The sequence below is a fragment of the Poecilia latipinna genome, unplaced genomic scaffold (genome assembly GCF_001443285.1).
Source record: "Poecilia latipinna isolate Pla-1442-1.1 unplaced genomic scaffold, P_latipinna-1.0 Scaffold1108, whole genome shotgun sequence".
Classification (NCBI taxonomy): Eukaryota; Metazoa; Chordata; class Actinopteri; order Cyprinodontiformes; family Poeciliidae; genus Poecilia; species Poecilia latipinna.
In genome coordinates this window covers 45454-67431 of record NW_015113724.1, presented here as the reverse complement: position 1 = coordinate 67431, position 21978 = coordinate 45454, and the positions used below count along the sequence as shown (strand labels likewise).

At 38.0% G+C, this 21978-nt stretch overlaps 3 protein-coding genes across 7 annotated transcripts in view; all 3 read right to left on the bottom strand.

Moving 5' to 3' along the window:
• Window positions 1-1325, bottom strand: part of pkig (protein kinase (cAMP-dependent, catalytic) inhibitor gamma) — a 41673-nt gene extending 40348 nt beyond the window's left edge. Inside the window, exon 1 of the mRNA XM_015052399.1 lies at window positions 933-1325. The gene's annotated coding sequence lies outside the window, so the exon portion shown is untranslated. The remainder of the gene's footprint in view (window positions 1-932) is intronic.
• Window positions 1326-6411: 5086 nt separating this feature from the next.
• On the bottom strand, window positions 6412-11950 carry ttpal (tocopherol (alpha) transfer protein-like). Of its 3 annotated transcripts, none has more exons than XM_015052405.1 (6): window positions 11842-11950; window positions 11049-11275; window positions 9595-9838; window positions 7418-7611; window positions 7219-7329; window positions 6412-7033 (listed from the first exon to the last, which is right to left on the bottom strand). In XM_015052405.1, exons 1-6 carry the CDS (start codon window positions 11891-11893, stop codon window positions 6755-6757), a joined length of 1107 nt encoding a protein of 368 aa, XP_014907891.1. In that variant the 5' UTR covers window positions 11894-11950; the 3' UTR covers window positions 6412-6754. The 3 variants fall into 3 exon arrangements, with proteins under 3 accessions (XP_014907891.1, XP_014907893.1, XP_014907892.1); XM_015052407.1 differs by lacking the exon at window positions 11842-11950 and adding an exon at window positions 11702-11835; XM_015052406.1 differs by lacking the exon at window positions 11842-11950 and adding an exon at window positions 11724-11835.
• A 3687-nt stretch (window positions 11951-15637) lies between these two features.
• hnf4a (hepatocyte nuclear factor 4, alpha) overlaps window positions 15638-21978 on the bottom strand; it is a 47391-nt gene continuing 41050 nt past the window's right edge. For 2 of the 3 annotated variants that reach the window (XM_015052401.1, XM_015052402.1), the window contains exons 4-10: window positions 20951-21057; window positions 20723-20878; window positions 19238-19325; window positions 19011-19163; window positions 17796-18032; window positions 16969-17091; window positions 15639-16121 (exon numbers count right to left, since the gene is read on the bottom strand). In XM_015052401.1, the coding sequence (XP_014907887.1) occupies window positions 15979-16121; window positions 16969-17091; window positions 17796-18032; window positions 19011-19163; window positions 19238-19325; window positions 20723-20878; window positions 20951-21057 (1007 nt within the window). In that variant the 3' untranslated portion in view covers window positions 15639-15978. Of the gene's footprint in view, window positions 16122-16968; window positions 17092-17795; window positions 18033-19010; window positions 19164-19237; window positions 19326-20722; window positions 20879-20950; window positions 21058-21978 lie in introns of all 3 variants that reach the window. The other variant, XM_015052403.1, reaches the window with a different exon arrangement.

The following is a 21978-nucleotide window of genomic DNA, read 5'->3' as shown; positions in this document are numbered from 1 at the left end:
GGTTGGACGCAGAGCTCTGATGGATGGATGTTTGGTTGGATGCAGAGCTCTGATGGATGGATGGTTGGATGGATGTTTGGTTGGACACAGAGCTCTGATGGATGGATGGTTGGATGGATGTTTGGTTGGACGCAGAGCTCTAATGGATGGATGGATGGATGGTTGGATGGATGTTTGGTTGGACGCAGAGCTCTGATGGATGGTTGGACGCAGAGTTCTGATGTTTGGATGTTTGGTTGGACGCAGAGCTCTGATGGATGGATGGATGGATGGATGGATGGATGGATGGATGGATGGATGGATGTTTGGTTGGACGCAGAGCTCTGATCACCAGCCTTCCCCCTCACCGAAGCCTCCCAGCCCAAACCCTCCCCGGAGCTCCGCGCTGCAGAGGAGCCGTGAACTCCACCACCTGACCGCGGCATGCAGCGCGCTGCCACGGGTCATCTGGAGTCAGGAAACCGAAGTTGATGAGGGTTTACCGGATAGGGGGAGGGGAGAATGGACGGCAGCGTGGAGCACTGATGGAAAAGAATGAGGCTAGTTGATGAGAAAAGGAAGAGGAGGATTTCAAAGCGCTCATGTGTAGGAGGAACAGGCATGCCAGGCTTTTTAAAACGGAACCCACACAAAACACAAGCGCTCACGTTAATGGAGCCACTCGATCACCTTCGACAGAAACGCGTAAATATGATCAGGAAAGATGATGTAGCTGAGCCCAGGCTGACCCAGAGGAGAGGCTGGTCGTTTGTATGCAGCGTGCGTTTCAGATGTTATTGTCTCCGGCTGACTGGAGGCTCGGGCTGGCTCAGAAAATGCCTTAGTAAAATCAAAGTGGACGCGCTTGATTCGTGACTCCGCAGCTCCCTGCGGATGGATGCCCACTTCTCACATAAACACATAAACATTTCATTTTTCCTCGCTGCACTCACCTTGGTCGGGTCGCCTCCTGTTATCCACTTGTTACAATGGAAATTTAACACCATGGATCTCCAGTTAAGTTTCCTGGCAGTCGGACAAAATCACAATAGCTCCCCCAGTAGAGAAGGGCCGAAACCCGGGAGCGCGGCGGTTCGGAAGCTCCTGTGGCGGAGGAGGAAGAAAGCGTCTGCGGAGGGTTTTTTCTCTCACGAAAGCATCGGTGAGAAACGGGAAAAGCTTGCGCCTTCAAACAGCTGTTTTTCCAAAATGGAGTTTAGTCTTATGTGAGCCAATCAGAGCGAGGCTGTGGGGGCTCCCGCTCCTCCTGTGGGCTGGAGTCAAATCCACGCCACGAAACGATGAAACGCACTTCGTTTATTCTGGTGGAGAGAAGAGGAGAGGAGGGGGAGCCTTTGTTATATCTTTTATGTCTCTACGGCTTTTTTCAGGCAGACATCAAAACATGAAGCGGTGACATGAAACCCCGAGCAGGAAACCCCGTCAGTTTCCGCAGTCTGGAAAAGTGGGAATCAGAAATATCACAATTGGATATTTATTCAAAAACAAACTGTTACGACGGGGTATAAGGGAAATTATAGATAGAAAAAAATGAGGATTTTTTTCCCAAAACATAGTAATTTTTAGATTAATCTAGGAAATGTTCTTGTTCCTTATGGAAATTTATAACATTAATCTAAACTTTTCTCAGAAATATTCTACAATTTCTGAGAAAGAAAATTATTGAGATCAGAAATTTTCTCTTTTTTCATAGAAAATGTCAGATTAATCTCAAAATTTCTCAGAAATATTTAAAAAACAAGCTTCTTGGTTTCACAAGTAAAAATTTTTTAAAGAAAAAACTCAGAAATGTTGAGATTAATCTCATAAATTTTTTACAAAAACAAGGAAATTTCTGAGCTCCAAAAGCAAAACAATTCAAAGAAAAAACTGAAATATTTAGATTAATCTCAGAAATATTCTACAAAAAAAGCATTTCTGAGTTTCAAAAGACAAATAAAAACTCACTTTTTTTCAGAAATATTCTACAAAAAAACAAGAAAACTTCTGAGCTCTAAAAGTGAAAAAATCATTAAAAAAACTGAAATTTTGAGATTAATGAAAAAAAATTCTACAAACCACAAGGAAATTTCTGAGCTCCAAAAGTCAAAAAATTGCTAAAAATAAATCTGAAACTTAAAGATAAATCTTAGAAAGATTTGAGACATAAAATCTCAAATCTTTCCTGTTCCATTATTGTATCCGTCCATCAATCTGTACAATCAAGCCATCAAGATTTTTTCCATCCATCCATCCTGTGACATTATCAACACATGTCATTTACTACCCATCAGTTTGTCATACAGTCTCCAATAGTCAAACAAGCAATAAACTTTACAATTTGTCAATTGCCATTATCAATCCACACCTTAATATGTTACTCAGGGTCCAATCTAAATCTCCCAGAAGTATGAACAATTCTAGGTTTAACTGTACCTATTTGATGATGTATTAATAGACAAAACATCTTGGTGAATAATGTTGGAGTCAGAGTGGGAAAATGCTGAGTCACTGCTTACACTGCCTCTTTTCATCAGTCAAACTGAAATGCAAACAACAATCTCAGCCTAGAACAAACAGTCCCTGTGCAAATACTATTAAAAATTCTTGAACCGTGGCAGAACCTTCTGATGGGATCTCGTTTTTCTGTTCCTTTTTGGCACATTGAACTGAAATGTTCAGATTCGAAAGGAAAATTTACAACAAAAATGCAACGAGAGTGAATACATGTTTGTGGGGTGATTTGAACAAACAAACAGAAGTCATATGAGAAGAGACAAAAAAATAATTTATGATGTGTAGACTGTACAAAGAGATGATAGAGGGTTATAAAAGTCATTTATATTTTGTCAAAGCCTGTCTGTGTGGAATAATCCATCAACAGATCGCTAAACACCATAAAAGTCAAACTGTTACAGGAAACCATGCATGTTATCAGAAAACCAATTCAGGGCAATAAAATCTAATTTGCTACAAGTTATTTAGATGTTTATTGGTGTTTCACTGGTAAAGTAAACAAAAATATGAGTCTACAAACCATGCCTTCATTTAACAGTTCTTGTAAATTTTGATTACAATACTAATGCTAGCTATACTAATGCTAACTTTATGCATTTATTGGATTAAAACTACACCAAGATGAAGCACTGAAAAAACAAAGCACTTCATGATTTGATAGTTTCTAGAAACTTCTTTTAGGAACAATCAACCTTGTGTACGTGCTGCTGTGCAATGGCAAAGAAACAAGGGAAACCGTTAATCTGCCATTCTAACTAGCCTGAGCATTCTTGACAGGCTCGGAAATAAGATGTAGCGTATAAAAGTTATGTACTGCAGTTTTAAAAGCAAAAATTGATTTTTCTTAGCATGAACCCATACTGCTGTTCATAAATGCTCACTTCTGATATAAGCCTACCCTCCGTTACTATTTCCTGCTGCAGCTGCACTTCCACTGCAAATTGGAATTATGAAGATAATTTCGGGGAAAAAAACTCAAATTTTTTGATTTAAAAAAAAATTGCATGCTCGGATAAGTTGGTTTTTCGGCCGTATCAAAATTACTGTATTCTGCAAAACTTTAATGGAAACGTTTTTCACATCACACAAGTCATGTGATCTACAACCGAATGTTACTACTTGGGGAAATGATGAAGAAGACGACAGGAAGTGACAGAAGGATGACACGTGAATAAGCTTATTCACATGTGATTTGTAACTGCATTTCTTATTTAATGGAAACACTGCAAAAGCAAAATTGTGTTTTTCGACATTAGATGAAGATTGACAAAGTTTTGTGCACATTTGTAACGGAAATGCGGCTAGCTTCATGTTATGACCCATTAGCTTTACCACTTTTGACACACTTTTATAAAAAATCGGCACTGAGCTTCACAGGTTCAGTTGCTGTAAAATTAGCCCAAATTATTAAATTTTCTAAACTGTGACTGACCCTGATTGGAAGTGCTTGATTATTTTGCAGCTAAATCTTTATTAATTATGCCTGGTTGTTTGTCTCCATGTTTTCCTTGTACGGGTTGGCAACCTCTGCATGCTGAACCCTGCTTCTTGTCCTTTGACTGCTGGGATATTCTCCAGCTCACCCCTTGCAACAACAAACACGATCATGAAGCTGCAGAAGCTAGAAACAGATGGATGGATGAATGAGCTCCACTTCATCTGTTCAAGTGATATCGTTCCAAGGTTCTGTAACATGTTTAGGTGCAACTTTGCAAGTCTAAGCAATGCTGTCATGTCCTTTTTCGAGAGAAAAAGACTTTCCACTGGCAGTCCTTCCAGCACAGCCGTTCTTGCTAATTGCACTGTCATAAAACGTAACATTTAACATTTGAAACCAGGCCTTTAGAGGCTGAGAGGGAGCTTTCGGGTGGTCTGTATTCTCTTTGAGCATCGCACAGTCTGTCCTTAGAGTAAACCTACTCAGACATCCAGTCCCAGAAGACGAGAAAACCTCTTCTGGCACTGACTTTGTGATTTCTTCAGAGACCCAAGGAACCAGTTTGGGAAACTCAGCTGAGGACACATGCAGCTATGTTGTGAAAATACCAACAGCTTCCCTTGGGGCTGCAGAATAGCCCATCATTTGCCAACAACAGCACAAACAAGACACAAATAGCACTTTCTGTATAATAGCTTTACTGTCTTAACCATTAACAATAAATACCCTGCAATACAGTAACAGCTCAGTCACAGACATGCTGGAAATATAAAAAATAAAGAATGAAGAGAAGCACTCAGCAGATGCAAGATGAACAATGCAAGATTATTGCACTTTTATGTACAATTTGGCAAATCAGATCTCAATAGTCATGTGATTTAACGGATTAAGACTGCATGATAAGACAAATAAACCTACAACATGTATAAGGCAGATTACCAAACTTAGAAAAATAATCAAGCCCAAAGACTAAACTCTAAACCTAAACATTCAACTGAACTAGCAGCCACTTATGTTTCATTTAACACATACTGCTTTGGTGCACACAAGTGTAACATAAAAAACTATTTAAGGCAATGTTTTCAATGGCTACGCATAAAAAAAAACCTATTCAGCTTTGTGGTTGTAAACTGAAACGTAACACTGACAGACAGGAGATGGAAAACAAAATTCATCAACCAGCTTTTGTTTGACTGACATAAATGGAAAATACTTTACTTTTTTTAGACATTGAATGCAACAGAACTTTAAGCTCCAACCATTTTTGGTTTATAAATGCATCAATTAAGAGGACTTGTAAGACATTCCTAAAAATAAGACTAAGATTAGGAATTTTATGCATTACACTGCAAAAATACTAAATCTTACTAAGTATTTTTGTATAGTTTCTAGTGCAAATATCCTTCGCACACCTGAAATAAGACAAAACTAACTAAAAAGCAACTTTTCAGCAAGACATATATTATTTTAAGTCAATAAATCTTGATTATAAATGCAAAAAGTACTAGGTCCACTGGTAGATTTTTTAAAACCTAAAAACAGAAAATAAATTTGTTATAGGTGGAAAAATCTGACAGTGGAACTAGTACTTTTTAAAAATCTATATAGCTAGAATAAATAATGATTTAAAAATAATGTGATATAATTTGATGAAAAGTTACTTTTAAGTTAGTTTTTTTCTTACTTCAAATGTACTAAGATATTTGCACTAACTCAGAGTTTGTGTTTTTGCAGTGGAGCGGTGATAATATGCACCTTCTTTTTTAAAGTGTTTATAGTCCTTACAGAAAACAAAACAACTGACTCTGTCAAAATGAAAACGAAAATCTGAAGTCAGAATCGGCCAGAAAAAACCTATTTGATGCTTTTCGAAGAAATTTCAATTAGTTGTAGAATTTCTAATCATCTGAATATAATTAGATAAGAAATATGGAATTTTAGGAAACAAGCCTCCAAAAATGGCCATGAATCTGTTAATTTCACTCATTATTTAGAGTCAGCTGCCAGTACATATACTCCATCTAGACTCTAGAGTGAGTTTTAGTAACGGAGAAAAATAGCATTTTAATTGAGTTTCCTGGTGTTTTCCGTCAGTGAGATGCTTGCATTTGATTATATTTACATTTTTAAATAAATGCACACCTTCCCTCTGTCTAAATGGTAAAGTAAAGCCAAATCTGTGTTTTGGCTCTGGACTTTGAAAGAACAGGTTAATTTCTTGCATTGCAAAGACATTGTTCTCATTTCTAGTGCAAATATCTTAAAACACATTTTCATCAAGATTTAGAAACTTGTTTTAAGTCACAAAATTCCTTAGTATTGATGAAAAATTGATTATTGCGTTAGCAGATTATTTCACTCAAAATATGGGAACAATGTTTTGTTATAAGTGAAGAAATCTGCCAGTGAAACTAGTATTTTTTTATCTATATTAAGGAATTATTGACTTAAAACAAGCTCCTACAGCTTGATGAAAAGTTACTTACAAGTTAGTTTATTACGACATTTGCACTAGAAACTAGAACAAAATTACTTGGTAGGATTTTGTGTTCTTGTAAAGTGTGAGATCATTAAATAAACAAGTACCATCCAAGCACACAACTATCAGTGAAGGTAATAAAATGAAGAGTGAACACACCGAATGAGCTGCCTTGGAGCAGTGCCTGAATGCTGGACTTCTTCTAAAACTGAGCATATTTTAAATAGTGTAGTGCTGTTTAGTTAGTAAAATAAATCATGTGGAATATTGGCAACTTGCCCTATAAAAATTTCCGCTCTTGTTTCAGATGAAACAGAAGAAGTCCTGTGGCTGTGTGAGCGTCAGTAGCAGTAGTAAAGTTGAGAGCGCAGCGCCCTGAAGCCGTCCTCCTCCCGTCCTCCTGCCTGCTCCCCTTCACACAGCATGGAGTCTGGGAGCACCACGCCCTCTAGTGGATCCGGCTGGCAGAACTCCACCACAAACTCCTCCTCGCAGTCCAGCAGCAGCCTTGACCAGGCGCTCATGTCCAGCCGGCCGGCGGTGCCGCCGTATTCCTCTGGCAGAACCGACGGCGGGATGTTCCGGTGCAGAGAGCGCAGGTCCGACCCGTGCAGGACGTACTGTCAAGAGGGACAGAGGAGACGATTACACCGACTCTAATCGATATCTCATCTCATAAAACCAGCAGCTGTAGGTTGTTTTCACACCAACATAGAGGGTTCTATCCAGTGAAACCCTCTATATCTATGTATATAGATATAGAGAACAGAGAAAAGGCTCAAGATAATTCAAGGACAACAGTTACCCTCTCTGCCATCTTCTCCTTCAGGAAAGGCTTGATTATAGCAAAGATGCCTTTGAAAATCCGGGGCTCGTTAATTATGTTAACGGCCTTGATTCTGATGGGAAAACCATCCTGTTAATTAAAGGCAGAGACCACAATCAGAACTCCTTCAAAACTTCTTTTGTCTAAATTAAACACATCGTATTCCACGATGTCTCACCTGGAGGATGCTCACGATTTTTTTGGCAAGAAAAGGACCTGGATTGGAGGCTTGCGACATTCCCACCCCAGTGTAGTCGGCTAGGATGACCAACCCGTTCACCTGCGTTTCCTCCGGCTGGATCAGCTTCTCCAGAGTCAGATAAAGAGCCCGCACATTGTCCACAAACGGATAGTCGTTTGGCTTCCATTTTCCTGGAAGAAAATCCATATTGACAAAATTTAATGACATAAACGTTGTGGATTGCAAAGATTATTAAGGGAGCATTCACACTATCCCTGTTTGATTCTGCTTTAATCCAACTCCAGTTTGTTTGTTTAGAAGGTCCGGTTCATATGCGAAATCAAACTCTGATTTGGACCAACAACAAAAATCAAACAAAACTCCATCCATCCATCCATCCATCCATCCATCCATCCATCCATCCATCCATCCATCCATCCATCCATCCATCCATCCATCCATTCATTCATTCATTCATTTTCTTCCGCTTATCCGGGGTCGGGTTGCTGGGGGAGCAGCTTAAGAAGGGAGGCCCAGACTTCCCTCTCCCCACCTAAAAACCTCAATCTTGGTTCGGTTGAATTCTGGTGTGGTTTCAGTGCAGTGTGAATGCAAGCAGACCCGAGACAGCTGCAAAAGCAGAAGCTAACTATAGCACAGCTAACTATAGCGCAGAGTATTTTGGTCAATATATTACTCTCAGTTCTGTGGGTTAGTGGAGGTGTTGTGACCCAGAGAGTGAGGAAAAGCAGAATATAAGAGGTTTAAAGTTGTTTTACGCCTGTTTATTAGGCCCGAGCAGCTAAGCGCTGCAAAGGCCTATTGAAATTGTGCTGTAAATTATTATGCTTCCGTAAAATAAATTGCCTTTTTGGAGGCTTTATTATATTCAAAAACTCACCAAACCTGGCGGACGCATACAGCCCGTGTGAAATTTACGTATTTTAAGGTCGACGCAAAAATTGCAAAAAGAAATGGCTCAACGGCGCCACCTAGCAACTTTCAAAAGACCCTTTCCTATTCACTTACTTTATCGTAGAGACTTGAAATTTGGTACACTTGTACAGCTCCTCAAGACACTCTGAATTTACAATTAATGTCATAGTGCAAGTATGACAGGAAGTTGGCCATTTTGGATTGAAGTTCCGATTTTGACCCCATTTTGGCCGTTTACAGCCTTCGCATTTGATTGAACTCCTAGGGATTTCGATCGATCGGCTTCAAACTCGGTCAGATCGTTCATAAGGCATGGCCGATTAAAAACTCACTAGGATGGATCCTTATCGGCCCCCCGACAGAAATCTATAAAAATATTTATACCAGCCCTCAGCACATTTAGGTGGTCAATTAATGACATCACCTTAGCCCCGCCCACTTCCGACAGGAAGTCACCTGTTTTTTCTACTGTATGTCTTACTTTTACTGTGTTATTCATATGGAATTAATCCTCTGCCAACTGACATGAAATGACCTGATGATGAACTCTGTCAATGCTGGCTGACCTGTGGGGGCGTGGCCAAATGGCAGTTCCTCGCCATATGCATACGATTGTCTCTAAATCACACATGCACCTTCCAATTGGCACCAAACTGGATACGTGTGACCTTTGTTCACCGCTAGAGAGCCCAACAACATTGAATTGTAATTTGACTCCACTGCGCCCCCTAGGTCATTCTATCAGCTATATTTCCTTGTTACATTGGCCGATCTGTACCAGATTTTTGGTGTGTCGTCAGGGAGCGATGCTGAACTCATTGGTTCGGCATCGCCGAACCAATGAGTTCAATTTTAACAAACTAATTTTAACATTGGTAATTATGTACAATTACATTACTGACCAATCTGAAAGAGAAAATTGTTTAGTTCTCTCTTGTTTGTTGACAGAACTGACAGAAAACCAACCTACTTATATATTCATATCCAGAGACGATACATTTCAAAATCGATTCCTTCAGTAGTTCTTGGTGCAGCGCCCCCACAGGCGAAGAGGAGAACTGTTTTTTTCAATTAGTTTGAATCGTTTGACACAATGCAGTGTGATTGGTTCCCAGTGGAACCAAGTCTACTGAACTATCATGGAGGACTAAGGCAGATCTGCTTAACAATCTATTATGGAGTCGCTTATTAGTTGCAGAACTGCTGATATCTTCATCGAGGCAAATAAAGAGACGGACCTGGCCGGAGGAAGAGGATGTATCTGCCGTTGGGATCGGGTCTCGGCAGGACCGTGAGAAAGCCCAGGTCCAGGACGTGTTTGACCGTGGATGGCTTCAGGTCCTGGAAGACCTCCGGCCAAGTTTTACGGCCCGCGTGGTAATTGAGCAGCAGCTGCAGAGCGCGGTCATAGTCGAACTTCCTGGCCCGCAGGAAGCGCAGGAGGAAGGCATCGTCCAGTCGGGTTCTGAGATTGGGATGTTCCTGGAAGAAAAACACATAAATTCACTAAATGAAAAGCTTCCAGTTGAGAGGCATTGCAAAATAATTCTTACTTCTTGATTTTTTTAAAATTTGGATTCATTTTAATGAATTTCATAAGAATTTTTTATGAGAAACCAAGTAATACATTATTATATTTTCAAAATATCAACCGAGGCCTTACACACACATAGCCAGGTCTTTATAAAACTAATATCTCCATCACATATTTTATAAAAATAACATTGTAAACAGCATTAGAACAATTTCATCCAAATTAACCCACAAAATTCAAGATTTGCCTGAACGATAAATTGTCTCAGTAATCACTGCGATAAACGATAACGATAATGAATTTGAGACCTTTTTCAAGTAATGATTAATTTAAGTTTGGACTTTCAAACACAAATAAGGTTTGAGGCTTAGTTCTTTACTAAACCTCAAATTAGTAAAGAACTCTTAACACTGAAACTGGAAAATATTTTAAATTTAAATAAAATAAACACAACAATCAAAATCAATAAATAAAAACTACTTGCAACTGAAACCATAAATAAAATTACAAATTACAATGTTGCTGTCAACAAAATTTCCCTTCAAAAAATGAACCATCAGAATGGAAATTATTGATCTCATTTTAAAATGCCATGCGATTAACTGCTTATTACTTACCCCTACGTGTTGTTTTAAACATGCCAAACAAAGCTAAAACCTGCTGAAATGGCACTTTGTTTTTATAAATAATAATTTTTAGTGATGTTAAATTGAGTTTTCATGCAGATGAAGGACCAAAACACCCAAAGCAGTTGCTTATTTTAGGATGTTCTTCGTGGTAAACATGAAGATGTCATTTTAATTCTAGGTCTATAAATAGGACGCAGAAGCACAAAGAAAAAGTCAACCACACCCTTGTTAAATCAGCTTTAGCAGAAGTAACATGAAATACATTGGCAGATGTGTTTATACTGGATGAACGAGTTTGAACAAAGCTTTACTTAAAGGATATGGTCTATTGAAAACCATCACCTACTTACAAGAAAAGGACAAAAATCTGATTATTAAATAGAATATTATGGTTCTGAACTAAAGATTGCAAAGCAAGCCCAAATAATCACACCTGAATAATAGGAAAATGAGTCTGTGCTGATTCATTTTTGCAATACTTGACTTGTTTACAGTATTTATTATCATAAAAGCTTAAAAGTAAGAAAACCTTAAGAATCATGTCTCTCAGTGCTTGGACATCTCGTAGGCGCCACTCGGGCTTCTCCTGGAGCTCTTCCCGTGCTTTGGCCACCAGTTCAGGGGTCAAGGTGCAGGAATACATGGGTGGAGGTGGGCCAGGGAACCAGCTGTGTCCTGCAGCTGTTGCATGGTCCGCCTGGGGAGGACTGAGGCTGACGGACTCATGCTGATCGGCCATGGACTGACTGAGAGAATCTGAAAAGAAAAAAAGAAAGGAAACATCTGTGAAAACACAAGCAGTACTACTTCCAGCTAAGTAGCATACTTCCATTGGTTAAATAGTAAAGCAGATCTTTTTAAGTCAATCCAGCTAAATTCACTGGGAAAACAGGTAATTTCTCTCCATTATGACACTTTAACAAACAGCACTTTGTGATTTATTTATCGTAAGACATTATGTTCGGCATAAAAATTAAAATATGGTGCGTTCAGGTGCATCGATGTTTGCATATAAACCACTTTATCTCTGTTAATTTATAAACTGCGGAGATCACTACACTGTTTCAAGCCTCTAATGCAACCATATGATCAAAATATTATTGTACTTGTTCTGCTAACCCATAACGGACGGAACCTATGCGGCGGAACCTGGTTCAGGCAAAAAGAAATATGCATACTGACCCAAAATGAGCCAAATTATTACCTCCTGCAAGAGACAGTGGTCTACCTAACAAGCTCCGCGGGAAAAAATATAAATATTAACAGAAGGGAAGGTAAAGACTTTCAAAAAACCAGCAACTAAGTCAAAAATCACAACTGACCTGTCGATACAAAATCCTTTTTTTCCGGGTTTTGTGAACGGGGTTCTCCCATTGGTCCGTTTGCATCACGTGACGCTCTGCTAATGCGCAGCGTCTGTTGCCCTGATGTGTTCGAGGTCTGTCGGAAACAAACTCACATAGATATTTTTATGCTTTATGTCTATTTAAAAGCATATTTAATTACATTTAAAAGTTAACTAAACTAACTCAACATCCCATCGTCTTCTACCTGCAGATTATAGCAGACAAGAGTGGCTAAATATGTAAATAAAGAGCAATATGTGTGTGTCCTTATGACTATCACTGCTCATTGTTATTTATTATTGTTGTATGTTGTAGTGCTATTAGCATGGGTTTTATTAGAGTTTGAGATTTATTTTATTTATTTATTTTTTGGGGCGAGAGGGCCAGTGGGGTGTTGGGCAGGTGTTTATACCGGAAGATGTCAAATCTGGCAGCCAGATGGCGCCATTTAATGAGCATGAGGCGACGAGAGGTTTTTTAAACCAAGACGCGGCTTGCACCAGGCCAATAATCAATACAAAAAAACCTTCAAAAGTCAAATTAAAAGGTAAAATAACATTTATTAATTTAATTTGTAATTATAGCATTAATTCAGGATAATGTTGTTGTCGAGGCATTTTACAAAGTCATTTCAATTCAGTTATAGATCCCTGTTGATCTTGGTTATCAATGTGTTAGGTTCAGTTTATTATTAAAGTAGTTTAAAAAGTTTGAACAATGCAGATTGCATGGAGTCATTGACTTAAAGCATTTACTCCTCCTGGACCAGCAGGGTGTAACAGCAATGATGAGTTGTTGACTTCACAGCAATCCCTCACACGGACCATGCATGTAGCAACAGTGGAGAGGAAGAACTCCCCTCTAGCAGGTAGAGACATTCAGCAGAATCAGAACTGGGCTCAGTACCAGCAGCCATCTGCCACGACCGACTGGAGCTGAGAGAAGACCGGGTAGGGACACAACAACGGGTGAAACGACCCAGGAGAACTTTCTATGTTCATGGAAGTGAAAAGTTAACAGCAGGACAAGGAGACCAGTTTATAGCGATGCTATCCATTGATGTAGACACGTTCTGTATTCTTGCTCATTGTCCAGTTTGACCCTAAAGTAGGGTCAGGGTTTCCTCCAGTGTTTTATCAGCCTGGCGGGCCATCAGGCTTTATTTGCCCTCTCAGGTTTCAAAAGCAGGTTGGAATATAAATGTCTTCATTAAATTATCCAGCGTCTCTAAATATTAATTATGCTCACTAAAGAGCTCAGAGCTTTAAGGATGAGCTGTGTTTAATTCGTGGCTTTCTTTGTTAGCCAATCGCAGGGTGGGGATTGCAGTAGGCGTCCTCTAGGAGCAGACGAGACAAAATACAGCGACCTGAGAAACTTTATTTGGTTTTTAGTGAAAATGGAAACTGTTGGGAGGATTTGGAGGACAGAGCAGGTGGTTCTGTTGAGAAGGTTGTGGGTTCAAAATCCCTCTGGGATTGGAGCGCCTGGATCCTGCAGTCCAGAACTTAGTTTCCCCAGATTTGGTTTGGCCATGTTTTAAGAGCTTGCCAAAGAAACACAAACGAAAATTATTGAATATTTTTAATTTGCTATGTGATTAATTTATTGTGACAGGGTTACCTTTTGATTTAAATAACATTTTACTCAGTTTCCAGTATTTTACTTCCGGTTAGGACCAGAAGAAGAGGATTTCCTCCCTCCCGTTCTGCACTTAACAGCTTCTTTGTTAGTTAGGTTTTTATTTTCTATCTCCACAACAAAGAGTCTGCTGAATATATTTAATCTCTAAACTGTATTTCTGTTTCTCCATTTTTATTTGTGTCTGTGATTACGGCAGTCAGACTGCGGTATTGTCAGTAATGAGCCGAACTGGTCGGCGTGGGGACATGTTGACGGTTACGTAAGTGACTGCTTTAAACCTGGCATTGTATCAGGTTTGTGTTCACTTTTGAGAGTATTTTAAACTCGACATTTTTATAGTCTACCCACGGCATTGGTACTTTTTGATCAACTGTCAATAATTTCTGAATTAAAACAAGCTTCTTTATCTCTCTGAAAAGTTACTTGTGAGTTAGTTTTGTCCTATTTCAAGTGTACTAAGATATTTGCCCTAGATTTCAAACAAAAATACTTTTGTGTTTTTGCAGTGCCATGTTTGCCAACAGCTTGGCTTAAGTTGTTCCACCTCACCATATTATCATACTGGTGATTACTGATCAGAACCAATTAATCAACTACATAAAAGGTTATTTTAAAATACAAAACCGACAGACTAGATTATTTGAATTATCTCCTGATAAAACTCTTGAATTTTACAATTTATTAGCATATAGGTCAAAGAATGTGAAATGACTTGTTTGCTATCTACAGCAAAGTAAAAGAGCTGTTTTTAGATTTCACGTTTGTTTTATACCTTTACTGTATTTTGGAGATATAAAATCAGAACACAGCCTCAGAAGGTTAGTGTTTTATTTCTCACTGGCATGTACAAATTTATCTTTGAAGTTGCTGTTGGTGTTATCTGTAATGATTTTACGACACTTTATCTGTTTATCAGTGACCAAGCAAGACTGCCACGTTGGAAGCCATTTCCCCCCCCTCAGTAAACGTATCGTTTATGACCTCAGCAAATAAAAATAATCAGCAGGGAATGCGATGTAAAAATAGACGATAAGATTTATTCAGTTGTTTTCACATTGTAAGGTAAACCTTTCCTGGTTTGTAAGGCAGTACAGGTTACAAGGCACATTTCATCACTTAAACCATGACAAAAACTAAACAAAAATACAACATATATATACATATATATTTACTTTTTTTTCCTGTTTTTTGTAAAACCAACACAACACATCTTAGGAAACTGTGCCAAGCTTGGTCATCTCGGGTCTAATTTTACAAAATTCTCTTTCGATTTCTGTCATGTGAATATGCATGTAGCAGTGCATAAATAAAAAAAAGACAAATATTTTTAAAGAAACCTAAAAGGGCTTTCCTTTAGCTTCTAGGTTCATATTTATCACCAATAAACAGAACCGTGCTACATTAAATGTATGAAAATATAAGGCTTGTTGTAACATTCGTAAAATACTTGCATGATCATGTTGCTGCGTAAAACATAAGCCTCACTGCCCTGCAAAATCACAATCTTACCAGGTTTTTTTGTTAGTTTTTAGTTCAAATATCTTAGTACACTTAAAATAATACAATACTAACTAAACATGTTGAAATGAACTTGTCTTTATTCAGTAATTCTTGTATATTGATGTGAAATACTGGCTCCACTAGCAGATTATTTCACTTATTACGCGGGAAAAATGTCCTGTTGTAAATGAAATAATTGGCCAGTGGAAGTAATTTTGCTGGAAAGTTACTTCTAAGTTATCTTGTCTTATTTCAAGTGTGCTAAGGTATTTGTACTAGAAACTAGACCAAAAGTACTTGGTAAGATTTTGTTTTTTTGCAGTGTACTATCATGATTACTATTCGGAAAATCATTCATACCAAAAACACCAAATCTCACAAAGTGTTTCTGATTTGTTTTGTACTGCAAATATCTTAGCTTTGTTGTATTTCAAGTGTATTAACTTGAAAGTAACTTTTCAGCAAGATATAGAAGCATGTTTTAAATCAATAACTCCTTAATATTGATGAAAATTCAGTTTCACTGGCATATTATTTAACTTGAAACATTTATTTTCATCAGTTAAAAAAACCTGCTAGTTGAACTAATACTTTTTCATCAATACTTAGGAATTGACTTAAAACAAACTCCTGAAAGATTACTTATAACTTTTTAAGTATAGTAAAATGTTTGCACTAAAAATAGACAAAAAATACTAGGTAAGATTTGGTGTTTTTGTGCAATGTTACCCGATAACGAGGTATGTTTGCAGCACTGGAAAATTACAATGCAGGTAGATTTATCTGAGCCGTGGAGCTCAACCACAGCTGTGTTTTATATACAAATATGTCCCTGAAGGCTATTTATAAGGAGCTTGAAATTACATTATATTTATTTAGCAACTTTGAATTTGACAGCATGTTGATGCAGACTGTATATAAACTTTTCACAATATAAAAAACCAGAAAGAAGAAAGATTCAAGCTTTTGTTAAATGGTCTCTTGCTTCGTGATGGTTGGCTGAGGGATGGAGGTTGGCTGCTTGGGCACTGTTGCTATGACGCCCTGAGGCATTTTATAATGTTCTGATCCAGAGGCGGTGGGCGGGGACGGGATCGGAGTTTCAGGAGTGGCTGGAAAGCAAAATGCGAAAGACAAGGTTGGAGGCAGAACTTCACGGAAAGTGGAAATTTCTCAGCGCATTAAACAAAGGATGAAATAATCCAGATTAGTTACCAAGGAGAATTTAAAGAATTAGCCTGGTTTTTTCCTGCTCCACATGAAGCTGAGTGACGAAAGAGTGCCAATGTGTCTGAATTTTAATATTTCGATAGTTATATATTATAATAGTTCTATATTACATAGAACTTGCACAGCCAAGCAAAATCATGTAAAAATCCTTAAATGCTTGTTTCAGGGCAGATTGCTTAAAATGGAAGAGGATTATAGCCACTAAAAAATATCTGAGTTTAATCCCATAGTTCTTTTTCCCTCAGAATTTTGACTTTAATCTTTTAAATCTTAAAGTCACAGTTCATAAGGTTTAAGTCAGAATTGTGAGTTTAGACAGAATTCTGAGATTAAAATCAAAATTCTGAGAAAAAGTAAATTTCAGCACAGTGAAACTATGACTTCTTAATTACTGCATAATTAAGAAGTCTGATAAAAAGCATATACATTTTCTCGTTCTATATTTTTTTTACAAGTAAAAATCTAAACTGGCATTCAACAACAGCAGCAAGTATATCTCTAGTAGCTTTACAAATCTAAACACTGAGATTTTTGAATATTCTTCATTGCAAAATAGTTTAATTTGATCTGTCATTGACTGGACTTGGCAAACCTTTACATTTTATTGTAGTTCTGATTTTATATTTAAGGTAATTGTCATGCACTGGAAGGTCAAATAACATTAAAGTTGTAATATCAATTGCAAGTGCATACTTTGGTAGAAGTTACAATTAATTTCCGTGAACTTACAGATTTGACCGTTGTGGATTGGCGTTGGCATGTTGCTGGTTACTATGACGTTGCCACTGAGATGCTCCTGGACCAGATGAGGGTGCAGAGAGTGCGGCGCATGTGGAGCTTCGTTAGCTGAACCTTAGAGAATTTGATCATATTTATAGTCATTATACAGCAAGTACTCCAATGAAATTAATAGTACAGCTCTTCTTAGGGCATTTATTAACTAACTAACAAAACACATAAGATCATTAAGATAAAAAAGAACAATATCCAGTTAACAGGAAAGACATTTTGCTTCAAAACTCAGATAATCCAGGTTTGCTTTGTACAACAACATATTAGGGCCATTGTAAATAGAAGGGGTGGGGGAAAGGAGTAAATTAATTTATATTAATCAAAAATGTTCCAAAAGAATCTTGGACATTTCTGAGTTTGAAAAGTTAAACATTCTCTAGAAAAATCTTGGAAAGTTTGAGTTAATCTGAGAAATGTTTTATATATATATATATATAAATTCTGTCAAATTTGCTACAAGAAGTCAGCAATTTTGAGATCAATTTCAGAAACCTTCTAGAAAAAACAAGGAAATTTCTGAGCTTGAAAAGTCAAAACGTTGCTGGAAAAAATGACATTTTGTGATTAATCTTAAACATTTTCTAGAAAAGAATTTGTGTTTAAAAAGTTAGACATTTTAGACATTTCAAGATCAGAAATTAGTGGGGGAGATTTTTGGTGGAAATTTACTCCTCCCATTTTTTCCATATCTACAACTGGCCTAATACGCCGTTGCAGTTTTGAAGCATTTTTCTTCAGACAAAAGGCCTTTGAAGAGCTCTTACCTCCCAGAAGCATTTCTTGCAGCAGATTGTCAATCTTGGCCATGCCAAAGAGTTTTACAAACTGGATCTGCTCAATCATCTGCCAGGTGATGCTCTGTAGCGTCGGCAGCAGCAGGAGGAGCTCCCCGAAGCGGCCCCGGGAGTCGTACTGCCGGTCGTTGATGTAGTCCTCCAGGCTGACCTGGACCTGGTACCGCATCCGCTTGATCTTCCCCGGGTCACTCAGCCCTTTTGCATCTGAGGACAAAGAAAAAGCAGGAAGTTTTGAGATGCATCTCTGTGCAGGTGAATGCCGAGTTCATGCATAAATACCAAAATCTTATCAAGTATTTTTCTTTGAAAGTAATTTCTAGCGCAAATATTTTATATTAAATAAGATAAATCTAACTTACAATCAATGTTTCAGCTAGATATAGGAACTTGTTTTAGGTAAAAAAAAAATTATAAAGTATTAGTTTTCCTTGCTAATTATTTTACTTATAACAAGACATGTTATAAGTTAAATAATTTGCAAGGTGAACAAGTATTTTTTTAATTAAGATTGAGAAATTAACTCAAAACAAGTATGTTGCTGCAAAGTTACTTATAAATTATATTTGTCCTTTTCCAAGTGTACAAAGATATTTGCACTTGAAACTAGACCAAAAATACTTTTTGCAGTATATCTGGTCTAGTTCCAAGTGAAAATGTCTAATGCTTAAAATAGGACAAAACTAACTTACAAGTAATGTTTCAACCAGATATAGGAGCTTGTTTTGAGTTAATAATTCCTCAATATAGATTAAAAATTACTACACTTACAATATAGGAAAACTGCTTGTTAAAGTGTAATAAACTGCCAGTACAACTTGTATCTTTTTGATCGATATTAAGAAATTATTTACCTAAACATAGAAATATGAGCTTGTTTTAACTCAACAAGTTTTCAATATTGATAATATCCATTGGCAGATTATTCCACTTACAATACATTTTTCCAGGTTTTATCTGAAATAGTCTGTCAATGCAACTAGTACTTTTCCAACAACATTCAAGAATTACTAAATTAAAACAAGCTCCTATATTTTTCTGAAAAGGTACTTGAGTTAGTTTTGTTGTATTTCAAGTGCACTAAGATATTTGCACTAAAACCCAAACAAAAACACTTGGTACTACTTTGTGTTTTTACAGTGTGCCTGTTTGAATTCAAAGTGGATTTTGAAAATCCAGACACACCAGGGTCAAAGAAAACGATGGCCTTCAGGCAGGCATATTCGTTGTCGTCTATCTGGAGCTCCTGAAAGGGAAGCACCAGCTCATCCAGGATCCTCACTGCTACCCTTCCCACCTCCAACTCTGGACAGTTTCTGGGGATAATGTGATCATTTCCTGCAAATAAAGCACATTTTCATCAAAACCAGAACCGACTGAGGATACAACATAATGACTTGTTCCTGTTTTACCTAATAAGAGGATGTCTTTGTAGAGCATGGACCTCTTGGCTGCACCAAGCAACAGATGCTCTCCTGCATGAGCTCGCAGCAGCGCCACCTAAAATAAAGTTAAGTTAAATCAGTTAACGGCGTTTCTGGAAGTTTTAGGAATGCATCCGTTCCTGAAGGTCTCTCACATGAGCACCAAAAAAACAACAAAACGGACCCATCCTCTCGCCATCCACCCTCCATCAGCAAATCAGTTACTAAGACCCGGTGATCACACTGTTAATGATTGTGGACGTTTTTGGAGGAGGGATGTGACTTTAAAAACCAAAGTCATCATATTCTAACTGGGGATTAAAACACATTAACTATTCTGGTTGAAAAGTTGAAGAGTTTTGTTGAGAGGAGGTTTGCTTTTTCTGCAAGATTTGTCTTGTACTCCTTTTTTCCCCACACTGCTAAAACACAAAATCAAGTATTTTGGGTCTAGTTTCTCCTGGAAACATCTTAGTAGACTTGAAATAAGACAGCTAATATGAAAGTAAGTTTTCAGCAGGATATAGGCATTGTTTTGAGTAAATAATTTCTTAAGTTTATCAACCAGTTGGCTCACATCTACAGGCGCTTTATATTGGATTGTAATCTGTTCTTCCTCCATAAAATCCCAGTTGGTGCACTGCAAAAGCAACATCTTACCAACGATTATTGTCTGGTGTCTAGAGCGAGTATCCTGGTACACTTTAAAAAAGACAAAACTAACTTAGAAGCTTTTCAGCAAAACGAAGGAGCTTGTTTTAAGTTAGTAATTCCTTAATATTAATTAAAAAAATGACTCATAATCAATATTAAGGAATTATTTACTGAAAGTAATCTGTTGTATCTTGCTGAAAAGTTGCTACTTAGATATTTATAATTGAATGGAAGTGCCATTGTAAACAGAGTAAATTTTTGCCAAAGCACTGAATTTTTTTCTAGATTAAACTCAGATATTTTCTAGAAGAAAAAAAAACACAAGACAATTTGAGTTTTTTGTAGCAAACTTTTAACTTTTTGATCTCAAGCTTTCAAATATTTTCTTGATAAAATATGAGATTACTCTTAAATCATATTTTTTTAGCAAATTTTTCAACTTTGCTAAAAAAGAAGATACAAATCTAGAAGAAAAACTTAAATTCTGAACTGAATCTCACATGTTTTGACTTGTGAAGCTCTGAAATTTCCATGATTTTCTAGAAAATTTCTGAGATTAACCTTTAAGTCTCTTGGTGGAAATGTACTACTCGTTTTTTTCCATCTTCAATGGCCCTAATAGGCCCTCGTAGATATTCACACTAGAAACTAGACCCAAAATACTTGGTAAGACTTCACATTTTTGCAGTGCACCAACTGGGGTTTTATTGAGGAAGAAGAGATTACAAGCCAATAGAAAAGTCTCCCATGTTGTAGATGTGAGCTCACTGGTTGATAAGTGACCAGACGGGCTGAACTCTGCGTGTGAATGAGCCTCACCTGGTCGTCCAGGGGAAGGTCGCAGAAAGCTGGGATGTACTTGGCCCACTCCACCAGAACCAGCAGCTGCTGCTTCATGGACTCACAGACGTCCGTGATGGTGGCGATCTTTTTGGTCCTTATGTCGCCGTTCAGTATGGGCGCAGGCGACGTGATCTGCACAGAGACGCACAGATTCGTCACCAATGATCAGTAACAGCCAGGTGCTGGATTTATGCTGGCAGTTACCTGTCTGGATAGAACGTCTGCCTGAATGAGAGCGTTGATGGACGGTAGACTGCTGTCTTCGTAGCTGGACCGCCTGGTGCTGATTCGGTCTCTCTCATTCTGTACAGCTAAAGGAAAACACAGATTTGTATGGTTAAAATTGAACAGAGTGCTTTGGGGTTTTTTGCACTGCAAAAAATCACATCTGCACATCTGCTGGTATATCTGCTCTAGATATACCAATATATCTAGAGCAGATATATTGGTACTGTTACGGCCCTGCGCCTTGTGGGCTGGGTTGCAGGTGCTTTTGTCTGTCTTTGTGCACCTGTGTTGCTGGTCCGTTGATTTGGAGCCCAGAGTATTTAAGCCTGGCTGTCTCCACCTTCTGGGTCGCCTCCACTCTGCCGCTTGATGCTTGTGGTTCTCTGCTCTCGGCCTCAGCTCCCCTTTTACACATTTGAGTTTCTTTGTTTTTGCACTTCAACACTTGCACTCATACAACACATCCAAGCATTCACCACAGATACTGACATACACAATCCATTCTTGTTTTTGTTAATAAGTATACCTTTTTATGCACTTTAACCACTGCATGATCTCCCGTTTTTGTTATGACCTTGAGCCAATCGTAACAATTGGGGGCTCATTCAAACAGTTCTGTGAGTTATGTTCGGTTTGGTTAGTTGACTTTCCTTACCATTTTGACTAAATTACGTTGTTTTGAGCACTTGTTTCGCATTGGATTTCTGTCTTGGTAGCGTTACGCTGGGACGCTATTTCTGTGCGTTTAATTGGTGACGGAGTGGAGGTGAGGGGGGTTGAAAGCCTGTGACGTAATTGTCCTTGTTTGGACTGGTGCGGTCTTGGGGGATATGCAGGTGGTTTGGATTATGTGCGGATTTGTCATATTGGAGCGGGATGCTTTTCCATGGATTTGATTTTAGCAATATAGGTAAGTATTTAATTATAAGTATTTAATTTGCATTTGTGAGAAATTTTGGGCAGGTGTCCCCTTGTAGGCTTTAGCAGCGTTTCCCCAACAGAGG

What these genes read in the sequence shown, in the direction of transcription:
- ttpal (XM_015052405.1), bottom strand. Translation starts at nt 11,893, where the DNA reads ATGGGAGAACCCCGTTCACAAAACCCGGAAAAAAAGGATTTTGTATCG. An exon ending in AAAGGATTTTGTATCGACAG is followed by an intron (nt 11,276 to 11,841) that starts GTCAGTTGTGAT and finishes TTTTCTTTTCAG; the next exon opens with ATTCTCTCAGTCAGTCCATG. An exon ending in AGGAGAAGATGGCAGAGAGG is followed by an intron (nt 7,034 to 7,218) that starts GTAACTGTTGTC and finishes CCCTCTTGACAG; the next exon opens with TACGTCCTGCACGGGTCGGA.